At 36.6% G+C, this 23,681-nt stretch overlaps 1 protein-coding gene across 14 annotated transcripts in view; it reads right to left on the bottom strand.

Annotated features, from left to right (window-relative positions):
- Window positions 1-23,681, bottom strand: part of CDC42BPA (CDC42 binding protein kinase alpha) — a 189,724-nt gene that overhangs the window by 99,846 nt on the left and 66,197 nt on the right. For all 14 annotated transcript variants that reach the window (XM_052806782.1, XM_052806783.1, XM_052806775.1 and 11 more), the window contains exons 4-6: window positions 20,702-20,785; window positions 16,055-16,150; window positions 11,109-11,257 (exon numbers count right to left, since the gene is read on the bottom strand). In XM_052806782.1, the coding sequence (XP_052662742.1) occupies window positions 11,109-11,257; window positions 16,055-16,150; window positions 20,702-20,785 (329 nt within the window). The remainder of the gene's footprint in view (window positions 1-11,108; window positions 11,258-16,054; window positions 16,151-20,701; window positions 20,786-23,681) is intronic.

Below are 23,681 nucleotides of genomic sequence, written 5' to 3'. Positions count from 1 at the left end.
ATTTAACATTTTAGTTAATAACCTTGGCACAAAAATAAATGCATGCTAATAAAAATCTGTAGATAATCACAAAACTGGAAAGCAGAAGTAACAGCAGGAAGACTGGAATATCAGACATAAAGAAATGGCTAAACCGAAGACTATAATAACAGAAATCGCATTAAATTTAATAGTGTAAAATGTAAATATCTGCCTATTGAGTGTAACAGCAGAAACTTCACCTACACACTAAGAGCCTATCAACTGTACATGACGGAGGGGGAACTGGGTACACCAAATAATTATACCTGCATGTACTCTTTCAGTGTGATTGAACCATGGCTCTTGGTTTTGTGGGGATAAATATTCTAGCAGAGAGAAAAATACTGCATCTAGAACACAAGTTCTTTCTAAAATATCATCTGGAGTATTATTTACAATCCTTGTCATTAAAGTTTCAGAAAGTTGAAAGTTGTCTGACAACTTTAAGAGTGAATGACAACTTGAAGAATGACCACACTCAAAACTGGCATGAAACACTACTTCAAAAATTGTGATCTGTAAAAGAAATCCCTAAAATTTTAACTTACACATAAGAAACTTCAATCAGGCTACCAAACATGTGCCAAATAACTGTAGCTCCAATAGTATGAAACAAACCAAAACAAAGTAGTCATTGTGGTACAGAAATTTAGTTCTTTTTCATCACCACTAAACTCTTTAGAGTTAGACCCACATGTAAATAAAGAAACATTATATTTTTCCAACTCTTCTTTCTATTTTGCAACACATTCTACATGATCAAAACCAGTCTTTGAAATAGAGCACATGTGGATTTCTTATCTTGCTTTATCTATTGCAGTCCCAAAACCTACTAGCCTTTTTGGAAGTATTCTGCTTACTCTCAACTGTAGCTTGGCTGTTACTACACCTACAAGGTCAGAGAAAAAATTAACCTGGACTGAAACTCCATAGCTGTATTGCTCTGCTATAAAAATGAAAATGTGTCCACCATATGAAATTACATATGTGCTTATTTCTCACTATACTGTACTCCACTTTCTTCATATATTAAGGATATAATTAGCCATCTTCAGAGCGAGCGTGTAAAACTCCCATACACCTCAATGGGATGTCATCTGATACCTAGCTGACCATATTCACCACTTCATTGTCAAGAATCACTATCAATTTCAAGCTCTTGCTTCTTTGGTTTTCGTAAAGCTCTCCTGGCTTCTGCTTATCACTCTGTTGTCTGTTTGGCCCTTTGTAAAGTTACCTCTTTTCAGTCACTAAGACAGCCCTTTACATGCTTAGCATGCAGCTGCAGACTGTAGAAAGATTTTGGTGTACCGGATTGGTCAGTATAGAAGTAGTTCTGGTAACAATTTATCTTTTGCTAAGCAAAAATACTGCAGCACGTACACAAGTAAGCATATTAAAAATAAGTGTGCTTGTTGAAACATAACATACCAATATATTTATATGTAAAATTAGCATTAGTCTATGATATCTCTGGCATCTGAAGAATATTGTACAAATATGCTTTTTCTAGAAGATCACTGCACTAGAGATCGAAAGTGCACTTTCATACTTTTATGCAGGAATATTTTATAGTTTTTTAAAGCAGCTTTTCGGAAAAAACAATAGTTTTGTTTAATAGATAGGCCCCTATCATGTTTAAATCACAGGAAAAAGATAATAGTTAGAGGGAAAGAATATGAAAATAATACATTCATCATTCTTACAAAACAGAAATTAAGGAAAAGAATAAAAATGTATCCTAAAGACTCTTGTCCCATAAACCATTCAGAATGTGTTCAGGTAGGTTCAACCTGTAAGACAATCTTTATTCCAACCAAAAGTGAAGGAAACATGCAGGAATGAGGTAGACCAAACTTGAAGCATATGTCTGCAGTTCTTCTACTATGCCATGTAATAACAGACCTAAGACATAAATAGTTTGATATGTGTTTTTTGCTTTCATTGTTGTTAGAAAACAAAAACAAAACATATAGACAAGCATGATCCAGATATAATAAGCACTGTAACATCTGCCTAAAACTTCTGACAGCAACAGACTAAGGAAGGAACTGTAGCCACAGGCTATAAAGGAAGAAATGCATTTGGTCTAAATGCATCCCAGTATCTCCAGTACCTGCAGTAGCTTTGCAGAAAAATATCTCAAAGGTTTAAAAATAATAAGAAACAGAGTGCACTGTTTGCTCAAACACACTAAAATCACACTTATTAAGAATAAAGAATAGTTATTGAAAAAGTCTTTGTATTCAAGTTGTGTAATATACTTTTTTCTTTTAACATAAAGCATAAAGCACAATCCTTGCTTAAAAATAAAAAAATACAGAATGTTTAATACCTCAAATAGGAAATTAAGGCCTGAATTTTCAGCCCTTGAACTTAACCAGAACCCTGAAAGAGCTGTACTTGCATAAAAGTAAATTCCTTTCTGTGCTAAAAGTTCACTTTCCTATATGAGGAAGACGTAACTTTGCTCCCATTACACCAGATCAGATTTTAGCCCCTCCTCTCCTTTTTTCTTCTCTTTTAGCCAGTATTTTCTCTTTTGTACCTTTCTAATGCCCTTTTCCTGGACTTTACACGCTATATCTGATTTAAAATTACTGAGTTACAGTGGCAGTAATATCACTGCTTCCTGCTGCACAAGGAAATGCTAAAGGCTGCCCCCCAATAGCTAATAAAGAAAAACTGAACAGCATAAACATCACAGCACCTGAGTCAATAAAGATTTTAATACAGCTTTTCAGATAAAGCTCCACAAGGTCTTGCTTCCCTGACCCCAGCCACGAAGCCTTCCATAACTGAACCAAGTGTGACCTTATGCAAGCATCTGCTTTGTAAGCAGTATTCTAATTTGCAGGATGTTAAATGACCTATTTTTTCTCATGTAAGAAGTTAAAACCTAGTAATATTTTGCTGTTATTAAAAAGGAACATGAGGTAGGCTCTTCTAACAGTACAACAGCTCTTCTGGAAATGTAACAGGGAAATGCTTACTGTAGAACAACTTCAATGCAGACAAGGTTATTTGGACTGATACTTCCTTAACTGCCCTTTCAGTAATCAGATTCTTGCACCAGTATCTTGGAAGGATATCTTAATTTACTACGAAGAAAAGGAAGTATTACATTTAGTGGTTGGGGCGACAGCAATTTAATTCAGAAATTCAAACACCATATTTCTACTTGCCATATCTGAAAGTTCAGATAGTGAAGACATTCTCAATCCAAATATACCAAATACTCACTGGGAAGAATGCTCTAGCAAGAAACTAGACAAAAGACAATGGTTTAAAACACCTCTTATAATGTATTCAAGCATCCCAATGTTATGGTTTTATACTAACACTGCAGGAATATCAAACAATAAAGCCAAGTTACTATTACTTATTTATACAATGACAAATCTACGTGACACTCAAATTCAGATGATAACCAATTTGTCCTGTGCAGCTTCTGATCTGATCTAGTCTAATCTAATAACATAAAACCAATTGTATTTCAAATAGAAAGAAAGAAGCAAAGGGCCCATAATCGTAAATAAAATAAAGGCATTCTAAGGAGGAACTTGGGGAACACATAGGGTATTAATAAATGAAAATTTGAGACACTATGGAGGTAGTTATGAAATAAATACTGTGTTCACAAAGAGATAACGAAATGGAAAGTCTGTAGAAGAAAAAACATGAGGCAGTTAGTCTCCTTCTAATATAACAAAAAAAAAATGAGACTAATGAAGACTCCATCACACAACTGCCATCCTCATTTCTGCCTGCATTGTTCTGAACTTTACAAACGAGAACAAAAATCACTCAAAGTGTCAATTAGCAACTCTATCCACAGCCACCAAACAATGAGCTAATTACACCCTCAGAACCACAGCCACCAGGACTAAAAATTCAAAAATAAGGAAAATGTTTTTGTCCTACTTTCCTGATGTTGATTTTGGATATAAAAAAAAAAGGAGTAGGAGAAAATATTTCCAGGTCTGAAATAATCAGAAAAGAATGAGTGTAAAATTATAGCTTAACTCACATAAAAACAGCTTTCAAATGGGAATGTTTTGTCTTCAAAAATTTATTAAGTTAAAAAGTTATTAAAGTTATTTCTGAGGGTATTATGGCTAACTACATTTAAGATACCCCATCTCCAACCGCTTCTTATGTCCCTTTTTCTGAAAACACCTTCAACTTCATAAGGCACTGAAACAGACCTCATATCAGAGCTATGACAGTTCTAATGTGGACTTTTTTTTCTGCAAACACCACAGAAGTCAAATGAATCTTTATGCTAGTGGCAGCAGTATGTCTTGGAAAGTTCCATCACATTTAGCATCCACTGACCCTTGCTATAAACATTATTACTTTGAAGGCAAGCCCAGGGTTTGTTTTTTTTTTTATATAAGACTTTTGGCATTAAGAATTTTCCCATTAAGGCACAAGGTTAAAAAGGACCCTTTTCAATCAAACTTTATTTCTTGTCTGTCTCTCTCATTTTCACTTTTAGGACTGTTTACACACTTCTGTTTTATGACAACCACATCCAGTTCCTACCTAAACAGGATTACATACCATCTGACAGAGTGCTCACATCCATCTGCCTTTCAAGCAACAGCGCCCAGAAAATACACCAATCTACATAAAAAAGAAAAAAAATCTTCATCTACACATTCCTCCTTTTCATATGAGTCTTCTTTCTAATAAAGGTGTAATTGTCCTAGCTAAAGGTCTGGTGGGGACTCACCAGAAAGATGGAGGGGTGCGTTCCTTGCCTTGCTAGCCTTCCTCAACTGAAAATAATCAAGAATTTCCTTCCTTTGGAGGTAGGTATAAGACATGAAAGGGGAAGGGTTTATTTCTGAGGGTATTATGGCTAACTACATTTAAGATACCCCAACTGCTTCTTGTGTCCCTTTTTCTTTAAAATCATAGAGTTGAATAAATCACCAGATATTTCAAGTACCACTCAATGGATGTAGGGAAAAAACGGGCACAATGTGATGAACATAGATTTTATTGGAAAGACCAGCTTAAAGATATTTCCTCCTATTCTCCATCAAACAGATTGGAGAATTGATCCAGGTTAGCTAAAATGTAAAGTTACTTTTAACCTGGACTGGTGTCCTCATTCAATTCACTGCACAGCCCCACAAACCTTTGTTTCAGCACAGCAGAAGGGATGTTTGGAGCTTGGGTCTTAGGGAAGAGAGGAATAATGGGAGAAAAAAGGCCGAAGGATACATCTGTAAAAGCACCTCTGCTGAAAGGACTACTCAAGGCTACTATCGCTTAAGGCACTAGACTTCGGGTTTCTAAATTCCTTCTGCTCGAATAACACAGAATATAGGTCTATGATAGCTCATTCACCCACTACACAGCTTTCACTTAAATTAACACTCCCACTAGACACAATACTGCAAGAAACCATTTGCCTTCTACACGATAGCACAGCCAGTGTGATCCACTAGCTCTTGGCACTCCAAGCATATATGGGTCTTTTATTTCAAAATACTTCTAGGTTATCACAGACTCTTTCAGAAATCCTACCAACAAATTCTAGTCAAATAGTATTAACCACGATACAGTCCTCACTGCAGGTCGGATGCCACCCTAAGGGGGGACTATGGGAGCAGTTGCCAGTGTTTATAACATGTAGGGTCACAGGGCAAAACAACAGCCTAGAGTCTGTAAAGATGACCTTTGTTTCCAGCCCCTCCTCAGTGTGAAAACGGAGAGAAAATACAGAGCCTAGACTCACGGAGCCCTCCTACCTCTGTAAAGGAATACCTTGTAAGGAAGCACTAGCTTACCAAATACTCACTAAAATAACTTTCTGTCCTGCAGTTTTCCATGTAAAACTAAACCATGCAACATTTCAAAGCAATACATTTTCAGTAGACTATCAAAATAATCTTATGTTATTTTTTCCTTATTTTTCTAGCCCTGTTTCCTTCACTCTCAGCACTTTGTAAGGACATCTTCATGTGTGTGTTCGACATTATGTCTGTTGCAAAGTTTGGTAAACACTTAAAATATGTTGTTGCTTTCTTTCAAACCCACAATTACGGTTCACTTTACCAAAGGCCAGAGCACTTGGCTCTTCCTTGTGCCAACTCAACTCAGACATACCACGCAATGCAGCTAACTCCCTTGATGGGCCTTCCACCCCCAAATTTTCCACTTGAGCAAATTAATGATCAGGAAAGATGGGATACACCCAGAAGACAGAAAACCACTTATTCAGCAAGTCAAAAATGGATATGCTGGCACTGAAACTTATAGTTTCAAGTGAAATGCATCCTACAAAGAATCCCAGATTTCAGCTGCCTGCTAACTACAGTAAATATTTCAGGGATGTCCCCCAAGATGATTTTTACTGAGGACAAATAGTACCTTCTTGTTAAAAGCAAAGAAGAGGCTGGCTTGATAGGGAATAGACAGTTCTCTTACCCCTCTAACGGATTTATTCCCTTATGTTCAGTATTTCTCAGAAAGGATGTCACTTCCACAGAGAATTCTGCTGCTCTACATTTTAAGAATTCAAATGTTCCAGTGAGGCCCAACTTAAATTTCAGAAGTCGATATAGAAAATGGAAAGAGAAGGGGGAAAAAAAAAAAAAATGCATCTGGTGGTTTAGAATGCTAAAATCCTTCAGGCAGAGGGACAGTGGCAACTAGAAATTCAGAAACACACTGATCAAGCTAACTGTAATCTCGCATACCTTATGGAAATAGGCGTCTTATGCTTTGCACGCCTATCTTTTCACATGCAAAAGACAACATCTGAAATGTATGTAACCTGAGAGCTTGCCCTGTAGTCTTAACTATCCTCCCATAAACTTAACCAACAAAAATAATAATTAACATAGGTGTTTCATAATCCTTCCAAAATATTTTCCTAGTAAGGAGGTAAGTGAGGATTGTTTTACCATTCAACAGAAGATGAAGACTGTTTAACATGGGTGTATGCCAATATATGAAAACTATTTTAAATGAATATTTTTGCAGTGGTCTGGAGGATCATGAGCCTAAATGTTGAACACTTCATAGCTGCAAATTCGCTCTACACTGAATCACTGTGCAACCCTGCACAGAACAAACAGATGGAGGAAAGAAAGTCAAGATGAAAATGACTTAAGCACATTAACACTTATAATTCTGTACTATTCAAGAAGCTGGAATGTCCCAAATTAAATTTAGGACAGAGACAGACTTAAATGCACCCTTACTAAAGTAAGGGCTGCCTCAGAAGACAGCACAAAAGACAGCAGCACAGGCACACTCAAGGGGCATGCAAAGCCACCAGTGCACACTCACTGTGCCTAGGACTAGTACCTGCCCAGAGGGTATCTTCTGCAGTCCTCAGAGGAAATTTCTTTCAGTGGCAACCAAGGCTTCTAAAGTCTTTTTTACTTAAAAGGATTCAGACAAAAACAAGCACTTTACACCTCAATTTCCACCTTACATAAAATGGAGAGAAAACTTGGCTCACCAATAAAATAATTAAGGAGTTAGTCTTGGTTGTAGGAAAAACAAGTTTTACATGTTTGAGGTAACACAACATGCATAAAGTGTAGCTACCTAGCTTAAGCCGGTAAGACTTTTACTCCAGCCCACACCTGGATATTTGATAATGCATGCAAATATAAACTTTTAACATATGTCATGAGGAATTAAGTAACAGTACAACCTTGAAACTGAAATTAATATTAATGCATGTAGAGGCTTTTTTTCAGCCAAAAAAACCAAAAAAAGGTGCTACAAATCTATGAAAATAAAAACACAAATTTATGTTGATTCCTAATAAACATAAAACCTTACCCTGTACGATACTACAGTTTGCAGAAAACTAGCACAACACAATATTTAACCTTGGTCTACAAGCTAGCATCACTTCATTAGTACAAATTAGTAATTTAGGGTATCGGGGGTAGGTATAAGCTTTACATGAACTCCTAAGTCGTGCATTTGTGAGAGATACACATACGTATGTACTTTCTGACTGTGAACACCTGCACATATACTTAACTTCAGCGAAGTTTTCTTTCTAAAGGTAGTCTTGGAGCTGTCAACAACATTTGGTAATGCCAGTGCTGGTGCATTTATAACAATAGCAAAAGCTAAGATACACATTAAAGAAAAGGCCGGTTTACTAACATTCTGAGCCATCATTTAACTACCAGGTAAAATACCACATGACTTGTTCACAGAAATTAATTCATCAAAAGTGACAGATTATGAAAGTTTTATGTTCTGATTGATGTTATCTCAAAAACATTATATCACATATTTATTTAAACTAAAAAGTACATAAAAACAGGGGAAAAAATTAAAATATACTAAAACCAGTAGTATTGATGTTATTTTCAGCTAGCAACTTTTCTCCTTCAATTCAGTAGGAATCAGGAGACAGCTTCAAAAACATCATGCAATTTCTCTGCACAATTCTACTACTACCTAGATTTTGATCTCCTTCCCACCATAAATTCATCCCATAATCCTACAGTGCTAGTGCAGAAACGGCATTCAAATTTGGTCTCCAAAACCTTAAATACAGTTGTAGCAATTTCGTTTAAGTAATGCTGAGGTTGCTCCTATTTGATGTTTCACAACATTGGCCAATGTACTTTAGGAAAGAGAAATGACTTGCATTTGACATTGGAGTGGTCTGCACACGAACCACAACTGCAGTCAGTATCACTTCTGAACAAAACTAACTGACAACAAAAAAAGTGATTAATGATAAAGAAGAGCAAGAGGAGTGACACACTCAGAATAAAAATAGAAATACAATTTTTAAAAGGTACAAAAACATTCAGAGAAAAAGAAAATTACTGTCAAAGTACAACACTACAGTTAATGTGAAAATCTATCCTGAAAGAACTGGGGCACTAAAAGGAAACAAAACAAAACAATCTGCTACCTCATTGTATGGAAAAAACCTTGAAAAAAACCATGCCTAAAGCATGGTTTCTAGCTCACTAGCTACAACTCAGACCAAATCCTGATGCATATTGGCTATTCATCTGAAATATCACTACTACAGCTGTTACATTATCCATCTTTCAGTAGTATTTTCCTTCTTCTCCTATGCCCTTTGCTGTCTGCAACACACTCCCAAAAATAATGTGGCCACCACAGTTAAACTTTCAGGAAAAGAGCATTAGTGGCATTTAGATGATGTGTTTTCTTTTTCTTTCTTTCGCTTTACCAGTTGCAAATATCCTAATAAAACTAACGGTAGAACAGGTCTCATTTCAAAGGCTGATCATTTAACATATACTCAAGTGCTCTTTACATTTTTAATCTTTGCAAAACATCCCCTTATAAACAGGCATTGTATTACAGTAGTATTAATGATAAAATCCCAAAGTGGCATTTAGAACTTTATAAACATGGGAACCTCACTGGCAAAGCCACAGATCAAACAACAAAGGACTGGGAACATATAGAGCCTTTTCGTTGTTGTTGTTGTTAAACATTCATAGTAATAAATATGCAAGCATAATAATCACTATCTTGTTTTGAACTGCAATGCTACTTAATTTTCACCCAAAATTTTACACCAACACCTATTTCATCTTGGGGACACTAACTATTTGAGGATGGAAACATCTAATCTGCTGCGTATTACACACTAACAGTGCTGAATTACAAAGGTTTTGATCTGTTTGGAGGTAAAGATAGAGATGGTGGGCATCTCCTCTTCTGGGAAGAGTTACTACCCCATATGCAGATTCATTGGGTAAAACAGCAGTTTATGTAGTACATGAAGTACTCTCTACCTGGTAAAAGGAGATAGCATCTCAACAGTTCACCCACAAACACATTTTAAAAGTTGGATCCAAATTAAACTGAATACAAAAACCTTTCACATCAGGTCCTAAGTGAACAAACAGTTTCTCAGAAATAAAACAGGTGAAATCTTCAAAATGCAAGAAAAATACTCTGCTTGGGTTTTTCCACAAGGCATTATCACAAAGAACTCCTTTTAGCAGGTAGACACAGTTCTTCAACAAAACTAGCAGACTTCAAAATATTCCAGAAGAACAATTTGCAGCTTAGCACCACCCCACCTTAAAGCACTCCTTAGCTACAGCTCTTTCATGAAAAGCCACAATCTCAAAGGAAACAATAAACCAAAGAAACAAACCAAAACCAACCGCAATACACCTTTTGGACAAAAAAAAACAACCAACAACTTTTCTGGACTGAAGCAGCCAAGTGGGAACAGTAGAAGAAGGAATGGCCAGTATAGACTCTGATTAAGGGCATCAGATGCACCTATCAAACAAGTTCATTCAGCCAACTTAATGATTCACCTTAAACAACTGGGAGTTTTCCTCATGATTTCTGTCAGAGCAAAGTACATCTATTGAGTGCATTTGAAAATTCTGCCTCTTTTAAGGTAATCTTTTCCCCTGCATACAAGAACTACCATGGAATTCAGCAGAGAATGATTCATTAAAGAAAAGATTATGCTCATTTTGTAGAAGAATCAATAATGACCTCCAAAAAAGCTACACACAAATGACTTAGTATTTTCCTTTGAACAGAATAGGTATTTTTTAATATATATACCAAGGTAAAGGTAAGTACCACAATTTAAGTACTTCCACTTATTTAGCAAAATGTCCTCACTTCATTTTAAAGATAATTTCATTAAGTCCAAAAGAAAATGGGGAAACAAATCCAAAGCAGACCACACAATGGTGTGTTTTCAACTTTGGTACAGATTGAACAAATTAATTAAGAAACAGAATCTGACCCTTCAATAAACCTGTTCAAAGTTGATCGTATTTCACAAACAGGTTTCCAGTTTTGCTTTTATAAATTATGGATCATTAACTTTGAAACATGCCAGTGTGCAAGATTCATCACATGCATTTGGATATTCATTCATGTCTCTGACCATATGGTACAAGGTTAGCAACAGTTCTCAACAACCAGAAGATACAGGCAGGTCAGTTCTATCATGCTTGCTATTACAGCAAATACTTGTTACTAGCTTAAACTGTTTAACAGGAATTGTTTTTACTCTATCGAGTAACTCCCCGTAACTCCAACAGGAATTTGGAGCTCAAATTACTTACCTATGAACATAATGCAACTGATGAACTGAATCAATAGCTATCACCATTTCAGCCAAATAAAAACGAGCCATATCTTCAGGTAGTCTGTCCTCAAACTTGCTGAGCAATGTAAGCAGGTCTCCTCCAACATAGTAATCCATAACCAGGTACTATGGAGTGGGAATGATAAGAAAATAGAGTGGAAAAAAAACCAATTTATTGAGTGAATCAGAGACTAAAAACTAATTGAAGCATAAAAATAAATTTATTGCAAAAATTTTTATGGGCATTAAAAAAGCTAACCAAGATGCTTAGATGTTCTGAAAACAGTAGCTGGTTCAGCCTCATTTTAATATTTAACCTATCTGAATATGTTTCATATTTATACCTCTCCAAATACAATAAGCCTCATAACAAAATAGTATCAGCTTCATCCACTGTCCCATCACCAAACATAAAATACTTAGATACTCTGGATTCCCTTATAAAAACAATACCCTTTGATAGAATTCAAAAGGAGTAAAGGATACAGACCTATAAAAATGAAACCCATTGTGTTAACTTGGGATCTCATTTAAGGGCCCTAATCTCCCAGGCTTCCCCTTCCCTTTTTTCCTGTCATCTTCTTTTCCCATTAAACAAACAATTTTGGAGAGTAAAGTTTTTAGACTACTCGGATTAAGGCAAAGATTGAGAGATCTCCAGTGGCTCATAGTACAATTCCAGATACTGTTGACATTGCACACACTACACGATCTGCCAACATACAAAGGAAAGTGTCACCTTCTCTAATTGAAATGGTGGAGAAAAATACATTTGATTTCTGATTTATTAATGAAACATAAAACCTGCTTGCCATTGAATCAGGTGCAAAGACTTCAAAGAGATCAGAACCTTTCTCCATTTTACTGCATTATGGTCAAAATGATTAGAAAAAGTAAAAATAAGAGAAGTGGGAAACTCATGAATAATACCTTTTTAGCTTAGCTTAGTTTGTTTTAATTGTGGAACAGCAACTGGAAGGGCAAATGGGGAAAAGAAAAAAATCATTGAACTAATTATAGCTAACGAACTAATTATAAGCAATCTAATTTAACACCCACTGCTATGACATTACTTTCAAACATCATTGTGGACAGACTAATTAGAATAATTTCCCACTAAAGTATATAGTATCTGAAAGCTTTTGCCTAGAGTTCCAACCTCTGCCTCTAGGAAGGCAACATATATCCACATTTGAAGCAGTGACTCTTACCAATAGGGTATAATGAATCACAAATAATAAAAAATATTAAAAGATGCAATAATGTATATCCCAATTTGATTCTTTAGAATTTTGATAAAGCAACTTAAAGGGACTTTTTATAGTTAGTTCCCCTCTTTTGTTCAAGTCTTTCTCATCTTCAGAAAAACAAATTAAAGCATGTGGAAAAAATTCTGCAAAATTGTACCAGCTATAAGGAAGATGTGGGGCAGGCAGAAACCTTACACCTGGGTTTTTTTTCCCTCATACTTTCCATAACAATAAAGGTGATGAACAAAGATTTTAACAATTTGATACAGAGTAACCTGGGCATCCTCATTGATTCCAAGTGCATGAAGAAAGTACAAAAATGCATTTCCACAAAATTTTAAATGTGCTGACAATCAAATTTTCATCTGTTGCTTTGTGACATGAATAGTAAACTTAAATTATGCTCACAAGCCTTACACATGACAAATATCTTCTATTCAGTGCTGCTCCTACACTCCCTCTGAAACATGATCTCCAGTATTACCTTCTCATGTTTTACAGTTTTAGAAAATACATTAAGCCTTTGGAACGTAATATAATGATTATTAACTGATACACTCTATAGAGATCTGCAAGAGCTTAACTTACTGCTTTGAAAATATATTTAAAAAACCTCTTAAGATTCTCATAACTGATGTGGGATCTCTGCACTCATTCTTCACCATTTTTAAAACCAGTGCAACTCGGTTATTGGATATACCAAAATAAAGGAATTTTGGCTCTTACAACACAGGGCTCTGCACCGCCCATTTTGCAAGAGCAACGAAGTAGCCTATCACAAGGAAACCCTCAACTCCTGAAATATACCAACGCTTCAACTGTAACTCACAGTATTAAGTTGTGCACTTGTTAAACACATCCATAGGAATCTAAGCTAAGTTTAACAACTAAATTTTTAATAAATAATTCAGTCAATACATAGCATCCCATCCTATGTCAAAGACCCATGTCCTTAAAAAAAGCTGGTTTTTTAAAAAGCTTTAAAAAATACTTTCTAAATGCACACAGCCATCAAGCTCTATTCAAGTCTCAAATACTCAAAATACTACTGTACAACAGCACCATCCTTCTAAGAGAAAAAAAAGCACAGATTTAAGGACATCGAATTCTAGTAACTAGTGGAAGTTTAACATGGGCATTTAATCCTAAATCACAGACTTGTTTAGGTTGGAAAAGACTTCTTGAGATCATCTACTCCAACCTCATCTGCTCAAGTAGGGTCAACTAGAGCAGGATGATGAGGACTGCGTCCAGCTGGGTTTTGAGTATCTCTAAGGATGGAGACCTCACAACTCCTCCAGGTAACATGTTCCAGTGTTTGACCACCCGCACAGTAAAAAAGTGTTTTCTTGTGTTCAGATGAAATTCTATGTGTTTCAGTTTGTGTCCGTTGTCTCCTGTCCTGTCCCAAGAGGAATCTGGCTCCCTTGTCTCCATTCCCTCCCATCAGGTATTTATACACATTGACGACAACCCCTCAACCCTTCACTTATCTGGGCTGAAGAATCCCAGCTCTCTCAGCCTCTCCTTACATGAAAGATGCTCCAGTAGCTTAATCATCTTTCTGGCCTTGCGCTGGACTTGCACCAGTAGCTCGATCTCTCTTTTGCACTGGGGAACTCAGAACTGGGCCCAATACTTCAGATGCAGCTGCACCAGGGCTAAGCAGAGATGAAGGACCTCCACTGACCTGCTGGCAATACTTCTCCCTGCAGCCCAGAATACTCTTGGCTTTTTTTGCTGCGAGGGTGCATTGCTGGCTTATGGTTAGCTTGTTATCCACAAGGACCTCAAGCAAAGCTGCTTTCCAGCCAGATGGCCCCCAGAATGTACTGGGTTTATTTTATTCCACCCCAGGTGCAGGACATTGCATTTCCCTTTGTTGAACTTCATGAGACTTCTCTCTGCCCAGGTCTCCAGTCTGCTGAGATCCATCTGAATGATGGCACAGCCATCTGGCGTATCAGCCACTTCTCCCTGTTTTTTCATCATCTGCAAACTTGCTGAGGGTGTACTCCATCCCACTACCCAGGTCATCAATGAAGATGCTGGCCCCAGTATTGAGCCCTGGGGTACACCACCACTGACTGGCCTCCAGATGGACTTTGTGTCACTGATCACGACCCCCTGGGCCCAGTAGTTCAGCCAGTTTTCAATCCACCTCACTGTTGCCAATCTAATGCATACTTTGTCAGCTTATCTGTGATGATGTTATGGCAGACAGTGTCAAAGGCATTACTAAAGTCAAGGTATACAACATCCACTGCTCAACCACATCTACTGCTCAATCTACGCAGATTTTTTTTTTTTTTTTAAAGGCCACTTCTGTTATATTTTATTTTAATAAAAAGCACATAGAGAACTAGTGATACATTCACACTAAAATGATGAAAAACAGTATTACTGATATTTTCCCCAGCAGGCTGCAAAACTTGCTTCTGTTAGCAGACTATCAAAGATAAAGAACAGAAGCTGCTCTGTGTTTAGTGAAAATAAGGAAACTGGCAAGATTAAAAGAAATTCTAGCAGGCTGTTGCAGAATATATAATATTTTCTTTTAAATACTGTTAATAGTAAGATCAGAATTACATAAAACATGAGATTATTTTTACTGCCCACATTAATAAAGCATGAAGCTGGCTGCGAGGTATATAAGCCAACAGTTAGATTCACAAATGCAGAGCCCTGGTTCTATATAAACTCCACCAAAATCTATGAATCTCCAAGTATCTGAGCTGACAAAACAGAAAGCAATATAATGGCAAAAACGATTGCAATTCTGCAAGAATTCCATGTATAGCACTTCTTTGACTGGACACATTGGGGGGAAAAAAAGATTATGACTGCATAGTAGATTTTTAAGAAAACATTAGAATTTACTAATGATATAGAATCCAAAGCACAGGGCAATAAAACCCAAATAAGCAAAATCTATCAATGTGTAGTTGTTTACTTTTTCAGGCATAAATATTACCAATACCATATCACAATCAAAACATATTTTAAAGTGGGAAAGATTCCACAGAAAAATAGCACTTTTTCCTCCTATTAGCTTCTTTTTGCAAGTCTTTCAAAATACTTGAAAACTAAATAACATTAAATGTTTAAAGAGACACTTTAATCTACAATTATAGCTTCCAACTCTTATTTATGAACATTTAGTGGCATTCTTCCATGCTGCAAGAACGTTTTATTGCTTTATGACATCTTAGTGGGTTTAAGTCCTCAAAAAAGCAAAGACCAACCTACATGAACTGTTGTTTAAAAACAGGGCTACTCCCCATTTCTAACTGTAAAACAGTAATCAGCAATGTTAATCACAGAAAGTGAAAGTCAAATAGAAAATTTATTTTAGTAAGTGCACTTTTACTTTTATGAATCCAATTAAACTGGAGTGATGAATTATAAGAAAGAAGATGCAGATAGACCAAGGTTCATCAACAAATGCAAAGTGGTTTAGAAAACAAAGCTGTATTCCTGAAATATTTATAGCAAAACTTATAGTTTCTGACCACTCTCCACCCTTCAGAATCTTATGCACAAAATCACAGATCCTCACATGGTCTGTATGGTCCAGAACATGAAATCAACAAATAAACAAACTATATTTCTGTCTCATACCACAACTAAGAATCTGCATTTCCAGCCATATATACATAAAAGCAACACTCACTAAATAGTTTTCATCCTGGAATGCATAATGTAATGTTGTGATCCACTGGTTATCTCCATTCACTAACACATCTCTCTCTTCTCGAAAACAGGCTGTCTGAAGGGGAGAAAAATAATTATAGACTTTAAGTAAAATATATAAAGACAGACATTTTTGCAAGTTGACTATGTTTTAACATTACGTTTTGGGGGGGGGGATCAAAACTGTCTCTCTAAGTTAAAGTCATTTACTACACTCTTCAAACATGCCAAAATCTATGAAAAACTAGGTATCAGAAAAGTCCACCTTCTTCAAATTTAAAGAGTTCTCCATGTTGTTAAATGATGCAAAGGGAGAAATAAGCTGCTGCTTCCCATTGTGTAAAAATCCCAAGTCAAAATCTTATCTTTTTTGTACATAGAAATATTGAAATCAAGTATCAGTAATGACAGAATAGCAATATAAGATTGGAGAAAACAATCAATAATGGCATTATGTAATTATAACTGCAACAGGAGTTGAACTAGAATCCGGAGTCTTGTGTCATTGCTTTATCTCATCATGCTGTTAGCCTAGTTTTACACTTGAATTTTCACATAGGCAAGGTTCTTCTCTTCATTTGAAAGTAGCTGCCAATAACTTCCATGTAGTCATAATTTGATAATCATTAACCAGTTGGTGTTTTCTCCATGTTTTTTCCTCAGGAAAAGTCGGACAGAATTGAATATTGCTCTTGCCAGATATAAGCTGTTGGTAAGACATTGAGGAGGACCTCCCCTCAACATGCTGGAAACAAACACAGGAGGCAAAAGGTGCCTTCACAGCAAGTGGAACAGAGGAGGAATAAGAACTGCCAAGAAATGCTAAGGAATACCTAAGAAAAGAAGGAGAACACAGGTTCGTATGAAACAAAAGAAGATAAAATGTGAAGAAAATAACCAACTGGAAAGCAGCAAGGCAATTAATTCAATGGAGGTCTTGCAACCTGCCCCGAGAAGTGAATAAAATACCTCAGCAAAAGCAACTTTGGTCATTTTCCTCTGTCATTCTGCAAACAGAAAAGAAGCCAAAAAGAAACTATAGCAAAGAAATATGATGAACGTTTTGAAGGGACTGAGTTCTGAACTGAATATCACAAGAAAACAAAAGGTATCAAATAGCAAAGCCAACACACAATTTTAGTCAGAAAAAGGTCTAAAAGATACTGTAAAAGAAAGAGTAATAATTGTATGGGCTCTATTTACAAGGCAGATAGAGATTTAGAGAAAGGCATAGACCATAATCTCTTCCAGCACACTTTGCTATTTCACAAAGATGTTTCATCGATTTGAACCATGCTCTATCTCTTCCATCTTAGGAGACAGCTAAATTTAAAGGAAATGCAAGTCTTTTTACTTTTTCAGTTTCATTTCCAAAAACAATAGGCAAATACCAGAACTCTGACATGGTTATTGTTGGCTGTGAGATTTGGAGAGTGAAGAATGAAGAGCAAAATATCATTTCAGACTGAGCTATGCACAAGAATACATGCAGTAAAAACAAGAGCAGAAAATAACTCCCTTCTCCAATCAAATAAACCATACCAAGTCTTGTTTTGGTGACTACAGTGAGTAAGAATAATGCAGACCAGGAAAAAGAAAGATGGTATACTTCAATCATAGCACAATGCATGAGATAAATCAGTGAAATTTGAGAAAATAACAGAACATACTTTAAACAAATACCCTCAAAGGTTACTAAATGAAAAATGGATTTGGGGGTGGGAGAAGAAGAAAGGATGATCTTCAGAAGGAAGAAAAGTTGTTCTATGCTTCAGCTTCATTTTTTTTCCTGCCCTGTTTGTAAACTCTTGACATATTTCAGACAGAGACACTAGGAACTCTTGTTTTCACAAGGATAAATGACATGTAGTTTCTCTACTTGTTCTGACACAATTCACAGGATTACTTACTAGAGAGTTTATATAATTCCACTTGTTTTTGCCATCATTTAACAAAAGACCATGCATTCCTTGAGCACTCTAGACACCCACCTCTGGGCAGTATGCCTAGAGTTGACAGCAACAGCTATTACCAGAGTACATCACAGCTGAGACTGTAACAGCCAAAGAGTCTAAGTGGTTCATGGGCTTTACATTAATTCATGGGGGGGCGGAAGTAGTTCTTGTAATTACTGTAACATAGCTCAATTAAGTTTTTTTTCAAATGAAGCCTTTTTTTTGTGCCTTTCATGATTTCAACATTACACTTCATCTTCCCTAGGCACAGACTCCTTGAGTTGTTGGCAGAGACCTCCAGAGATCACCTAATCCAACGCTGTCACAGCAAAGGCACCTTAGTGCCTTGGTTATACCTATACAGTTATTGTGGCCTTTGACCAGCAGAGAATTCAGGCTGCTCAGCTATTTGGTGCTCATGTCCTTACAGCTCAGAGTTAGCACCTTCCAGGAGTGCTGACTGCTTCCACGCTGCATAATATTTGTCCTGGTCTCTCCTGAGCCTCATCTGGCACCACTGTGGCACACATGTAACTCTCTAAGTGATTGTCAACACTCAGGGTAACAGGTCTGGAAGTGTAACAGCAGGCTGTCGCACACTTTCAGGTACTCCTTATATCAGTAATGTCCCCAGTTCTACAGCACATCTTGAAGTTTTCAGCAGTGGCAAGTATTTGGAAAACTTACGCTCTTTATAATACGAAAAAGAACACTGACCTCACAACCTGTGTAATTTCATTGTAACAAAGTTTTTGCATACAATTACGCTGAGCTTGCAGTCATCTGGCATTCGTAAGCCTCTTTTGAGTACATATCCCTTTCTGCTTTTACAAATGACTCCCATTTCCCAGAGTTGATACAGGGATATATGAACAACTTATTTCTGCCATTTACATATACACCTACCTATATGCTTGTCTTGCATTTTTGGACTATATGATTTTCCTGTGCATTTCAGTGTTAGTACAGCACACTGCTAGCAGACCCAAAATGGGTCATTTTCCCTAGCAGTAGTAACAAGTGAGATGCGGTCATCAATGTTTAAAAATGACAGGTTACAGTTATTGAAGGTCATGCTTTGTAATGCATTTTCACTCCAGATGGTTCTCTTTCCACTGTATACCCATGGGTTACAAATACATGGAAAAACATAGCTGTAATTCTTTTTAGGCTAACAGTTCAGACTTTCAGAAATTCAGCCAGACCCATGGGAAGAGTATTTTTAATACCTTGCATAGAGAAAAATCTTTCAAACCTATTTATAACTGTATTTTAATGGAAAGAAATAGCTCTTAAACTGACTTTAAAAGGGTACATTTAAAAATAGAGTGTAACTTTATTTCTGGTCTTTTCTTTTTCACTGAAATAATAAAACTTACAGTAATGACATCTGTCTTGGAGAGAAATACCTCTTTGTATCAAGACTAAAACCAGATTGCTCAGTATCTGAATAATTTCTGGATAAGAGGAAACACATTGTATAATTCTAACCACAATCTACATGCCAGTTATAATCCTTAATGTGATAACTTTTTCATTAAAAGAGACAGGATGTGCACACATCAGAAATTGGCTTTAATTTGTCTGGATACATTATTTTTTTTTTTAAAGTGTGATGGTTTCCCATTGATCTCATTTCCTAACAAGACATAATTAAAATATAAGTGCAGAAATCAGAATAAACTTGGGAGCAATTGAATAGCAAGGTAGTCTGAGAGTAGCAAAGTAGGAGTTTCAAATAAAAACTGAGGTTAGAGATAATTCGATCAGACAAGTTGGAAGAGACACCAAGGTAGTGCTTACACTGTCCAAACTAAGGAAAACCCAATGGCCAAAGCAACTCTGTATGTGTAAGACACTGAGTTATATCTTTGAGTCTTATTTTTCAGGCAGTTTATTTTTAGTATGCATAGATGAAGAATTTCAAAGCACTTTAAAGAGTTAGATACAAATTCTGTTTAAAATTAATACACAAGTCTTCAGGTGTGGACTGCACTTTGTAAGTTTCTTCCCAAAGGAATCCAGGGAAACGTATTGAGGATTTTATGAAGAGTGGAATTGTATAATGAAAGTAGGAATCCAAGGCAAAGCAGGGCTGGTGAAAGAGCTGTTCCACTTTTGTCAGAACACAGAATGGACTCAAGCTTTAATGAGGAACTTTTCATCACAAATTTTTGCAGATGGATATTTTTATGAAACATGCACTCAAATTAATTTGAAACTTTTATCTTTCTGATTTTTCAATCTACAAATTGGACCTTGGCTAAGTTCTAACTACTGATAAACTAATAGGCTTGATGAGTTATAGCTCAGTAATTACCTTGTTATAGCTCAGTAACTACCTTTCACCATGGAAAATACTTGCTAAAGACTACATTCCTAACTGGAATAAATGCATTAAAACATTGCTTGTATAGGTTGGTAATCCTTGGGCAATTACAGAAAAAGTATAATGCCTAAAACATCCAGTCCACCGAAGTCATGATTCCATGCTATTTTAACCCTTCTGATGAACTGCTTTAAGCTTATTTTAATATTAATCTTCATATTGTCAGTAAGTAGTGAAGCATCTCCTCAATCCCTCTATATACACAGAGTCTTGTGGAAAGAGAAGTAACAATTCAGCAGAGTAAGAGGGTGCATGATTATAGAAAACATTACTGTAATCTTACTTCAGCTCTCTTCAGCATCTCCCACTTATTAAGTATCTTCATGGCAAAAACCTTATCTGCATTCTTCAGTTTTACTACTGCAACCTGGAAAAGATAAATCAGTTAAAACATGAAAATGCATATTGTTTTCATTTTTATGAAACCTTGCAGTTTTGGAGGTTCTCTTCTTCACTGTTCTGGACACTTAGCTTTACTACCCACACAATACCATACCATCACCATCAAGAAAGAATAACATCACCACAGTATAGGGTATTTATTCTGCAAAAGTTCCAAGTCTATTTTAAGCTTTCATCATGTATCATTTTTTCTAAGTGACTGTAGATGAACAACGGTATTTCTCACCATCACACTTCTTGCTCTATCATACTATCATGAAGCTATCACTGGCTGTATGCTTTATGCTCCTGGACTTTAGTCCTACACAGCAATTTAAATTACAGAACCACCAAGAAAAGACAACAATGTAGTAGTTTCTAAAACAAAATAAACAATATCTTTTTGGTTTTAGACACAAATTAGACTGTAGGTTTGCCATAAAACAACTTCCACTGTCATTTCAAATAATGCACTAGACTTTCTTCAAAGATACAGTAAAGTATTACTTCACATTTTTTCCACCTGAAGTTTAATGAGGTCTTTATCATATCTGTTGTCAGCAGCAGGGAAACAGTGAAATCCACATTTTCTAGAGAAGTAAAACTTGGGAAACACAAGCCTTCCTCCCTCTCATTGCTTCTGAAATATTAGATGCCACAGGCCTATGTAATAATAAATTAACAAAGCCAATCGACACAGTCCTTTTCTGGGAATATTACAGTTTTGTTTAGCTGTAATAAAAGCTAACATGGAATATTTTTAGGAAAGAGGGAGGGAAGGAGTTTACACAAACATGTTTTCACAGTTCAGGCTTCCCTGGGTATGGAAAGCTCAGTGTCTTACCCAAAATGCCCATGAATCTGCCACAGACTCAGAGCTGCTGATCAGAACTAGACCAGATCACCACACTACCATCCTAACTGTAGAAAAGTTCAACAATCAATATATTTTAACAACCATTCTCCAACTATCCCTTTCTGCCTCTTCCCTTTCAAATAAATCTTAAAGCTTAAGCAGATAACAGTTTATTTCTGTGTGCATCTGGTTACAAACCAACATGTTGTCACACAGATTATCATCATCTTTATCCTGTAGGCCAGCGACAAAAAAATACTAAGGTTGAATCCTACATTCCTTCCACCTCTTTCATAATCAGTAAACCTGCTATGTGTGAAGACAGTGATAACAGAAAAGAAAATACAGGATCAGACAGTTTGAAGAAAGTGTTGTGCAAACCTCTTTCAACCATCTCCAAATGTGTCATCAGCTGCAAGAGCTTCATGAACATGGCAAAAGCGCAGGTTGAAGGACTGCAATACTCAGATGTCTAAACTAAAGCGTATCTGAAAGTATACCTCTTGCTTAGCTATAGATTCATAGACGAAGCAGCTGTCACTTCCCATATGTGCAGCAATGCATTATCAGCCCTGCTCTTGACACTGCTGCCTTCTGGGGTCCCGGGGGTGGGGGGGGACAACATGAAAAAAAGGAGAGAAGACAGAAAGGTACTACATTTACTTGTTTAAGCTAGTTTATGAACTGAAATTTTTAAAGGTTACTTCATGCGTAAAAATTGAGGTTCAAGTCCAGACTTGGGATCCCTCAAGGTACTTTCAGATTTGAAACACAAAAACAGATTCTTACTTCATACTACAATCTTTTTTTAATTTATAAAGAATGTCTACTCTCCTGTGCATGGCACCCCAAGACCGAGCATCACAATTCTCTTTAGGAGGGAAAGATGAGTCCTCTGCAGTGATACATAACCCACAATGCAGATTTGAGTCTTGAGCCTCCTTTTAGCCAAAAGGTTTGAAATTCTGATAAGCTGTATCTGTATTGATTTCTAATGAGAAATGGCAGGAGGAGAAAGCCTTAACATTGAAACTAACCAGCATTCAAACTGTATCATACCTTCGATGTCAGGACCCCCCTGCATGATGCAGTCTGTAGTACGAAGCTACAATGTAATTCTTCCCTAAAGACCTTTAAGGGTTTTGTGACTGTTGCAGGGAAAAATTAAAAGGTTGGTCCTAGAGCTGGCTAGATTGCTGCTGCTGCCCAGCGTGAAAAGTAAGTTTTTCCCCACCATTAACTGTTGTAGTATAGGCAGCCAGAGGCACAAGGTAATACATGCATTTCAGGTCCAACTTCAGGATTTCATTTCTTGCCTGCAGCATGCTCAGTGAAAGGCTGTGTTATTCTGCAAAAGACTTGGTTATTGAAAGACATAAGCTAATTGCACAGCTGCCTAAATTTGTAGTCTCCTATACAGCATTCATTTGGACACAACCAAAGGGGCTACAGCACTGCCTCTGGTTAACAGCTGGAGCACAGGCCTTCAATGACAAGATCAAGGGCTTGGTACCTTCTGTGAATGTGTAATAGTATTGAAGAGTGACTAAAGAACAAAAATAGACTCACATTTACCAGCTGTGTTTACAATCAGTCAGAAGCAGTCTTTTAGTCTGTGAAAGCCATTAAAGTTATTCCATATCAATAACCACCACACACACAAAAAGATCACAAACCATCGTTTTTCTGCAATCACAGCATCTTTCTGGAGGTGTCTCAGTGCTTCATGAAAGTAAATTCTAAAACACTTATTTCAGGACTGTGAAAGAGAAACCTGACACTTCAGCAATGACTGGTCTGATGCAGTTACCAACTGTAACAAAAAATTCCGAAACATGATTACAGACCCAGGCAGTGTTTACATACACACACACAGAGGTATATACTATGTACACAAAGGCCCAAATACACACAGAGTGCTGTTCTGATCTTCTCCCTTCCCCAATGAAGCTGTCAAGACAGAAGAAAGGGTGATCAGTCCTGTCTAGTTATCCTGAAGTGTCTTGCTACTGGAATTTCTTAAAAT

Source organism: Harpia harpyja, chromosome 13 (assembly GCF_026419915.1).
Source record: "Harpia harpyja isolate bHarHar1 chromosome 13, bHarHar1 primary haplotype, whole genome shotgun sequence".
NCBI classification, from domain to species: Eukaryota; Metazoa; Chordata; class Aves; order Accipitriformes; family Accipitridae; genus Harpia; species Harpia harpyja.
Note: the sequence above shows the minus strand (reverse complement) of the source record. Positions and strands in the feature narration are given on the sequence as shown.